The sequence below is a fragment of the Pistacia vera genome, unplaced genomic scaffold (assembly GCF_008641045.1).
Source record: "Pistacia vera cultivar Batoury unplaced genomic scaffold, PisVer_v2 Contig1144, whole genome shotgun sequence".
In the NCBI taxonomy this organism is placed as follows: domain Eukaryota; kingdom Viridiplantae; phylum Streptophyta; class Magnoliopsida; order Sapindales; family Anacardiaceae; genus Pistacia; species Pistacia vera.
In genome coordinates, this window is record NW_022195187.1 from 37,053 (window position 1) to 45,732 (window position 8,680).

The 8,680-nt window shown below is 37.2% G+C and overlaps 1 protein-coding gene across 1 annotated transcript; it reads right to left on the bottom strand.

Moving 5' to 3' along the window:
- Positions 1-247: 247 nt before the first annotated feature.
- Positions 248-2,556, bottom strand: LOC116145278 (G-type lectin S-receptor-like serine/threonine-protein kinase LECRK3). The gene is given in 2 exon segments (XM_031430722.1): positions 248-1,836; positions 1,839-2,556. Coding segments are annotated over 2 exon segments (2,307 nt in total).
- Between the last annotated feature and the right edge of the window lie 6,124 nt (positions 2,557-8,680).

An 8,680-nucleotide genomic window follows, 5' to 3' on the forward strand; every position in this document is an offset into this window, starting at 1 on the left:
TCTTCTTGTCAAATAAATATATATCAGAGTTGTCTAAGATTAATTCACATAAATTTGAATTCTTTCAAGTCTTAGCCTACTTTAAACTTTATATATACATGTAATTACTTTTGGTTTCCACATGTAGCATTGGTGAACAAAGGAATTTAAAAGAATTACAAAATCAGATCCTAGTAATATATGCAGCAGGGGAAACCAAGGTTTCATCAAATCTACAATTATAGCAAACAAAACATTATAAATGGCACTAAGAAAAAGAAGTAGGATTTCGAGGAAATGGGATATCTGCTATGCCGTCCAACATCAATACAACTGTTTTCATTGAAGCACGGAGTGATGGCTCGTATTGGAAGCACCAAAGTCCTACTTTAACCATCCTTTCCAACTGCAGTTTGTCAACTTCTTCACCACCCACAATTTTTTCCAGCTCACCAGCCTGAAAACAATGGTAAACCCATTCTTCAAGAATAGCTTCCTCCTCAGGTAGGGTCCAATCAACACATCCTCGACAACATATGATCTCCAATAGTACGATTCTGAAACTGTAAATATCTACTTTGACTGTTACAGGTGGCTTTCTATGCCATTCTGGAGCAACATATCTCCTTGTTCCTCTAATCCCTGTAAGTGATCTAGTCTGGTCAGGCCTCAGAAGTTTAGCCAATCCGAAGTCTGATATTTTTGCACAATTATGCTCATCTATGAGAATGTTCTGAGGCTTTATATCACAAAGGATAATCCGGGTTTCACAATCTTCGTGAAGGTAGAGGAGACCTTTTGCTATGTTGCGAGCAATATCCATCCTTTGATCCCAGCCTGGTTGCTTTTCTGGTGTAAAGAGCAGACCTGCAGGTGACCCATTGCTCATGTACTCATATACCAAGAGCCGGTTAGGCCCCTCGTGGCAGTCGCCAAGTAGGCAGACTAAGTTCCGGTGATGAGTTTTCCCAATTGCTTTCATCTCAGTCTGAAATTCTCTTTCTCCATCAGTTGAAACTCTTTCTAGTCTCTTAACAGTTATCACCTTCTGATTATGAGATATTTCCCCCCTGAAAACTGTCCCAAATGCTCCTCTACCGATCTCTTCAGTAAAATTGTTAGTCACATTCAATAGCTCCAAGTAAGTAAATGATTTTAGACCCGAATTTTGTTTGAAATCCTCGTCTAACCGAATTTTTTTTGTAATCCTTTTATATGCATGAACTCGATTCCTGAAAACAAGGACTCCAAAAATTATAAAAATAATGAATGCAAAGATAAGAAGTGAAACACTGACAATTACTAAATCTTCCCGGCGCTCTTTCTTGCTTCTTTTATCCTCAACTCCTACTTTGATGAGAGCTATGTTTGACTCATCATTAAGTTTTCTTCCGAATCTCAGAGGAAGCTTTTGCTTTTTGCACTTTCCATCTTTGAATATTGCAGCTACACATATACAATCTTCCAAGCATGCCTTTTCACATTCTTCATTGTTTGGTAATGACACAATGGAATATGAAGAGTCCTCCCATATGGTATTTGCAACTCTCTCAATAGTGTACATGATGTTTCCATCCTTGCTTTCACAACTCTCGATCGAGAAATTCTTTTGACAGCTTCCTGAAATTCTACAGCCCTCTTTACTAAATGCAAATCCTGGAAGACATTGACACCCAAACCCAATTTCTTGATCATTTTGAACACAATACCTGTTTACGCCACAAAGACCCTTTGGGGAACACTTGTCAGCCGAAGAAGCCCATATAGCTGACGGATTGCTCTGATTTAACGTGAATGAATACAATCGGAAGATCCCATCCGAGTCAATTCTCATCAAATAGAATGTTTCTTTGTAGAAATGCCTCTTGGTGTAAGATCTTTTAAAATGAAGCCAGTAGAATTACGCAGGTAAAGATGGCCATCAACATCAAGGTTCAGTGACACATTGACATTATCACCATTTTGAGGCGTAGAAGATGAATAATAACAATATGGTCCTTCATATGGAGCATCCTTTGGGTACTGCACCAGATTTCCATCGCCTTGCATCGTAAGACGAAAGCTCCCCGTCGATTGGTCAGTTTCTGACACACTTGAGTACAGCTCTTCCCTTGCCAAGAGACCTTGACCTGGTAATATCGTATCAGTGGCGTTCCGAAAACTCTGCCATATTATCCCTTCTGCAGAATTATAGAGAACAAAATTCCCTGAATCAAACATGGATGCTTTTGCAATAGGTACAGAAGTAGTTACAATGGATGCTTCTTGGCAATCAGCTGATTGTAGCATGAGACTTCCACCACCCGCAAGATGCAAGGTAACATTTCCTGGAACTGGAGGTTTGTCGCGATTCGCTGACCAAACAACAGTCTTTTGAGGTATTCCTGCGATAAAAACTCCCAAAGAAAAGCCATTTCCTCGCTGATAGAATTCGAAACCATATAAACCAGAAGGCGACAGCCAGGAGGAGTTTCCAGTGGGACTTAGAGAAGAGTCTAGACTTATACTGGAATGCCCCTGTTGAGTTGTTGCCAGAAAATTTGTAAAGAGAAGAAGAAAGAATAAGATGACAACCATTTTTGAAAGCTATTTCTCTATAGCTAGGTTGATAACTAAAGGATTAAATTACATGCCCGTTTAGGATCGATGAGAACAGATCACTATATGTTCTAATATCTTCTTGTTTTTCTCTCCAAGTTGAATAAGAAAATGGCGAAGTCAAGCCATAGATTTGCGCCTTCTACCTAATAAATAAATAATTGCCAGTTTTGTAAAATATTAGATATCAAATTGTTAATTATCTCAGCTTGTTGAATATAATCCCGGGAACACGTTTGAGATAAAAAAAAAAAAAAATTGTTGCAGTACCATTTCAAATTGTAGTAAATCTTTAACAAGTCAAGTCATAACCTGAATTCACCCGCTAATTAAGCAAAGGTCAAGTACTTAACAATTTAATTCAAATCAACAAATGAAAACTAAGAAAAAGCAATCTGCATTATTGAATTTCTCTAGCTGTCCTTGGCTTTATATACAGAGAGTTCATTATATCATGCCTTGATGTTGTTGAAACAGTGATATTTTGCTGGAAATGTAACTGAAATTCAGTTTGGTTTTGAAAAACTTTTTGGCGCCAAAGAACTCTCTGTTTTTTTACTTGCATTCTGTCGTGTGTGAGATGCTGAAGTTGATGTGTTTTTAGTAATGTGTTTAGGTGTATTCAGCTGTGATTAAGGCTTGTGCTAGTTGTAAACTTTAGTTTAAATTTCAAATTTGTAAATATCCCTACAAAATTGGTATAACAGTGGATATTTTGGACCAATGTTTTGTTGTATAAATCTGTAGTGAAATGAATGAAAATGAAGAACTTTCTCTCAACCCATGTTACTCTTTCTTTTTAGTAGAATTCTCTGGCCAATACACCTACAAATGGTATCAAAGCCATACTAGAAAACCTGAAATCTCTCCCTCCTACGTTCAATCATTCATCTCATCTCAAGAACTCCTTTGTTTTAGACTTTATATTTTCTACTTCAGACCTTTAACCTAAACTGATGGCTGCTCAATCAGTCTTGATGTCACCTCTAGTCTTTAATGGTGAACACTATCACATGTGGGCTGTAAAAATGAAGACTTTCCTCTAGGGCCAAGGCTTGTGGCAATATGTAGGGCTGCAAAAAACTGGTTAACCAAACCGGATACATGCATTTTGTAACCGAACCGGTTTTTCGGTTCAAGCCATATGGCAAACCGAAACCGGTTCGGTTTTTGCATTAACCGGTTTGCAAACCGAACCGAATTTTTGGTTTGCAGTCCGGTTAACTGGTTTGCAAACTGGTTTTATTAATAAATTTTTTTTTTTTTGCCTTTTTTTATATGTTATGATAAAAAAAATTCCTATTTTTGGATGACAATTTCAAGAAACCTAAAGATCCACGACAATTTAACCAATTAATCACCAATTAATGCTACTAAATTCTTCTCATCCAAGCATAATAACTAATAATCACCAGTTAATGCTACTGAATTCTTCTCATCCAAGCATAATAACTAATAATCACCAATTACATTATCATAAAATACAAACTGTTCCTTTAAATTTTAATGGTCAAGTACAAAAGTGATTAAGAAATAACAAGTGAAAGTTGTAAACAGGCATCTCCCCTCAACTTTAAGGCTCAAGCATTCTTCAATTGGCCAAGTGCAATCACAGAATCACCTCCAAGAGGAATGAAATCAGCTTTAAAAATGTCACTGCAGAAAAATAAAATAAACACATAAATAATATGATATCAACTTTAAATTATAAGATCCTTATAGATGAGATAAAGAGTACACATTAAATTAAATGGAGCATGTTCCATTGGGTCAGGAAAATCACAAGCAAGCGTGCAAATTATTGGCAAGATTTTATTAGTACAAACAAAGCATTAAAGAGTCAACATTCATACAGATAGACCAACTGCTGTAGAGATCCAATAGATGCAGGAATTTGTCCAGAAAGACTTCAACCGACTGGAATTCTGGAAGGAAAATAAACAAAACAACAGCAAAGTCAAAACAAAAACCTCCTGTTATCTCACAACAACAAAAGCATAAAAAAATATGAGGATCCCTGGCTTTCTTATATATCTCACAACAACATAAGCATAAAAAAATATGAGGAAACAGAACACCAAAGTCAAAACAGAAACCTCCTGTAGTTTAAAGAACAGATATTTAGGAAGAAGATGTTACACCTTTGGAGACTGGAGAGGGCAACGGTGGTGACTGGTGTCTTGGAGAGTGGAGACTGGAGATGGCAGCGACGGCCGACGAGTTTGAGAGGAGATGACGCTAGGAGGAGAGACAAGTTTGAGAAGAAGATGTTACACCTTTGGAGACTGGAGAAGGCAGCAGCGAGTCTAGCGACTGGAGTCTTGGAGAGTGGAGAGGGCAGCGACGGGCTGACGACCGGTGAGTTTGAGAGGAGGAGAGGAGGTATACGTCAAGTGTGTAGTGTGTAGTTGTTAGGGATTTCAAAGTTCAAACTAATATTAGATTTAGATTTGGATATTTAGGATTTTAGATAGTAAAAGATTTTTAAAAATTAAAATTTAAAATAATATTATTATATTAAATTTATAAGAAAACCGGTTTATTAAACCGGTTTCAGTTAACCGGATTACAAAATGGTATAAACCGTAAACCGAACCAAAAAACTGGTTTATTCATTTTTTGAAACTGGTTTTTCAGACCGGTTTCTGTTCGATTTTTTGGTTCGGTTCAGTTTTCGATTTTTTTTTTTTTTTTTTTTGTAGCCCTAGCAATATGTAGAAAGAATAGACAACCAACAGAGTTGGGACCAAATCCAACTATGAATCAGATCAAAATCTTTGAAGAAGAAGCTACTGAAGCTCCGAGAGCCTTGTCCCACATTCATGTTGCTATAACAGACCTTGTATTCACAAGGATAATGGTATGTGAAACTGCAAAATAGGCTTGGGACAAGTTGAGAAAGGAATTCATGGGAAGTGATACTACAAGGAATATGTAGGTGCTGAATCTAAGAAATGAGTTTGAGATGTTGAGGATGCAAGAATCTGAGAAGGTGAAGGAGTATGTTGACAGGCTAATGAGTGTAGTCAACAAAATCAGGTTGCTTGGAGTGGAGTTGACAGATAGGAGAGTTGTGGAGAAGGTTTTGGTAAGCTTGCCCGAAAGGTTTGAGTCCAAAATTTCCTCTCTTAATGACTCAAAGGATATGTCACATATCACTCTTACTAAGTTGGTCCATGCATTGCAAGCATAAGAGCAAAGAAGGCTCTTGAGGCAAGAAGATGCTAGTGAGGGTGCAATGATGGCAACTCACAAAGGCAAGTCTACACAAGGGAACAATATGAGATATGCCGGTGACAAAAAAGGGAAAGAAATGAGCAATGGTCAGTGGGGAAAACCAAGTGGGATGAAGGAGTATCCACCTTGCTCTCACTGCAAAAAGAAAGCCCATTCTGAGAAGAGGTGTTGGTTTAGGCCAAGGATACAATGCAGGGCCTGCAAGTAAGAGAGGGTCTACAAGAACAAAAAAAGAGAAGTCCCAACAGCAAGCTCAAGTAACTGGTGATTAACAACCAGAACAGGGGACAAAGCAGCTATTTGTAGCTTCCTACAGTGCAACATAAACAAGCAATAAAGGCTGGCTGATTGACAATGGATGTACAAACCACATGACACCAAACCTATGGAACTTTGTCAAATTGAATCATGCATATCGGTCCATAATCAAAGTAGGAAATGGTGAGTTTGTGGAAGCAAAAGGAAAGAAAGATGTTGTTGTCCAGACACCAACAGGTACAAAACTTATTACTAATGTGCTTTATGCACCTGAAATTAGTCAAAGCCTCCTTAGTGTAGGACAAATGTTGGAGAAGAATTATGTCCCACATTTTCAAAACCAAACCTGCCAAATCCTGGACAGTGAAGGGTGTGAACTCATGAGGGTAAAAATGGTGGGAAAGAACTTCCCTATTAAGTGGGAAAAATCTGAAGTTAGAGCCTATAATGCTAGGGTAGATGAGTTTGAAAAAGCATAAGAGATTTGGCCATTTCCATTACCAAGGCCTTAAAGAAATTCAGACGAAAAAATTGGTCCAAAATCTGCCCAAAATTGAAGAAACTAAGGTTGTATGCCTAACTTATCAACTTGGCAAGTTTAGTAGGTAGCCCTTTCCCATAAACTAGTCCTAGAGAGCAGCTGGAAAACTTCAGCTTATTCACTCAGATGTATGTGGACCTATAGAAACTTTATAATTGAGTGGAAGTAGGTACTCTGTATTATTTATTGATGGCTGGTCCAGGATGTATTGGGTGTATTTTTTTGAAGCAAAAAAGTGAGGTGGCTAGTTTGTTTAAGAAGTTTAAGTAGCTGGTGGAAAACCAAATAGGAAAAACCATTAAAACCTTGAGAAGTGACAATGGCACTGAATACACTTCGCAAGAGTTTGAATAAATTTGCAAGGAGGCTGGAATTAGACATTAGTATGGCAGGCCGTACACTCCACAACAAAATGTAGTTAGTGAGAGGAAGAATAGGTCTATTATGGAGATGGCAAGGTGTATGGTTGCTAAGAAGAACTTGCCAAAGAGTTTTTGGGTAGAGGTTGTCAACACCGTAGTCTACCTGATCAATAGGCTTCTCAGAAAAGCCCTGATCAGCCAAACTACTTATGAAGCCTGGTATGGAGTCAAACCAACAATAGTGTAAGTAATTGATCTACTATACGTAGGCGAAAACAAAAATTCAATCAGTAAATCAATTACCTTTCTTTGCCTAGATCTAAGTATAGATTATACCGTTTATATGTTTATAAAAAAAATATGTACAAAATAAATCCATTTAAGGATTAGAATACTTACGTACGTTTGGACGCTCCTTCAAATATCTCTGATTTCGGACACAAACACTGTTCATTGTCTACTGTTCATGTGATTCATCGCTAATCGATCCAAAGTAGGATCGCACTCACGAAAGTCCACACGAAGATAATCCGCAGAACCCTTGATTATTTTGCTAGAACAATCAAGGGCTTCAAGAATCAAGAGAGAAGAACAATAAATTTTTTCTTCTTGAGAGAGAAAGAGATAGGGTGGCTAGGGTTTTAATTGAATGAATAATTCTTATTTGTTTTAATTTTAAGTTGCACTTATATAGTGCAACAATTAAAACCCTATTCCACTTAGGAATAGCCATGGGCTCCAACCCTAGTTCACCCTTGCAAACACTCCCTTTATGGTATTTTAATTAATTAATTATTATTATAATTAAAATCAATTAATATATTAATATTTAATTAATAATAATAATTCATTTAAATATATATATAGATATATTTAAATATAATCTCACTAATTTAATTTTAATATTAAAATTAAATACAGGCAACAACCTCAGCAAATTTAATTACACTGTGAGATTACTAAAATACCCTTTCGTCTTAAATGACAAAAATACCCTTCTCACAAATTGATTCTTAAATTATCTTCTAAGTATGTGATCCGTAGACTCCTCATCATATCGGTAGTGTGTAGTATCGCGATTAACACCAATTAATCGTCTCACTACACATAGACCAAGATTGGCCTCTAGCAAGGCATTATGGCCACCTGATAGATTCGGATTCAGTGAAACCGTAGCCTATCAATGATATGGTTACCGTACAATCAAATCTTTTCATCAATTGTTATCTTATCGAGACTGAGGTATAAAACTAGTGTCAACCTCAGATTTCCTCGACATGTTTGTATTCAATTAATAGACCAATGACCAGAATAATAAATTGGATTGAGCATCAACTCAATCCCACTGTGGCCACAAATTTAGTGTCATTGCCATTTACAAAATTACCCAGTGAAATAACTTCTCCCGTACTCAAGAGTGATGAATCCTTTGTCGATCCACCACAGTCTCGATACCCTTCTCAATGTAGCCAATCACTACCATGTTAATAGCTCTGAATAGAACTGCATTGGGCTAGTGTTAAATTACACCAATCGGTGCACAAGACGCTCTGGTGATCTCAAGTCTAAGGATCACATGTTATTCCATAGACACTGGGGTTACCATCCATATGGAATCCTCTGGTGGGTTTGTCCAGTGAACTTACCTCTAGCAAGCACCCATGCATTACACCAAGTTGTCGGCAAACAACCTTGACAAGTGAGA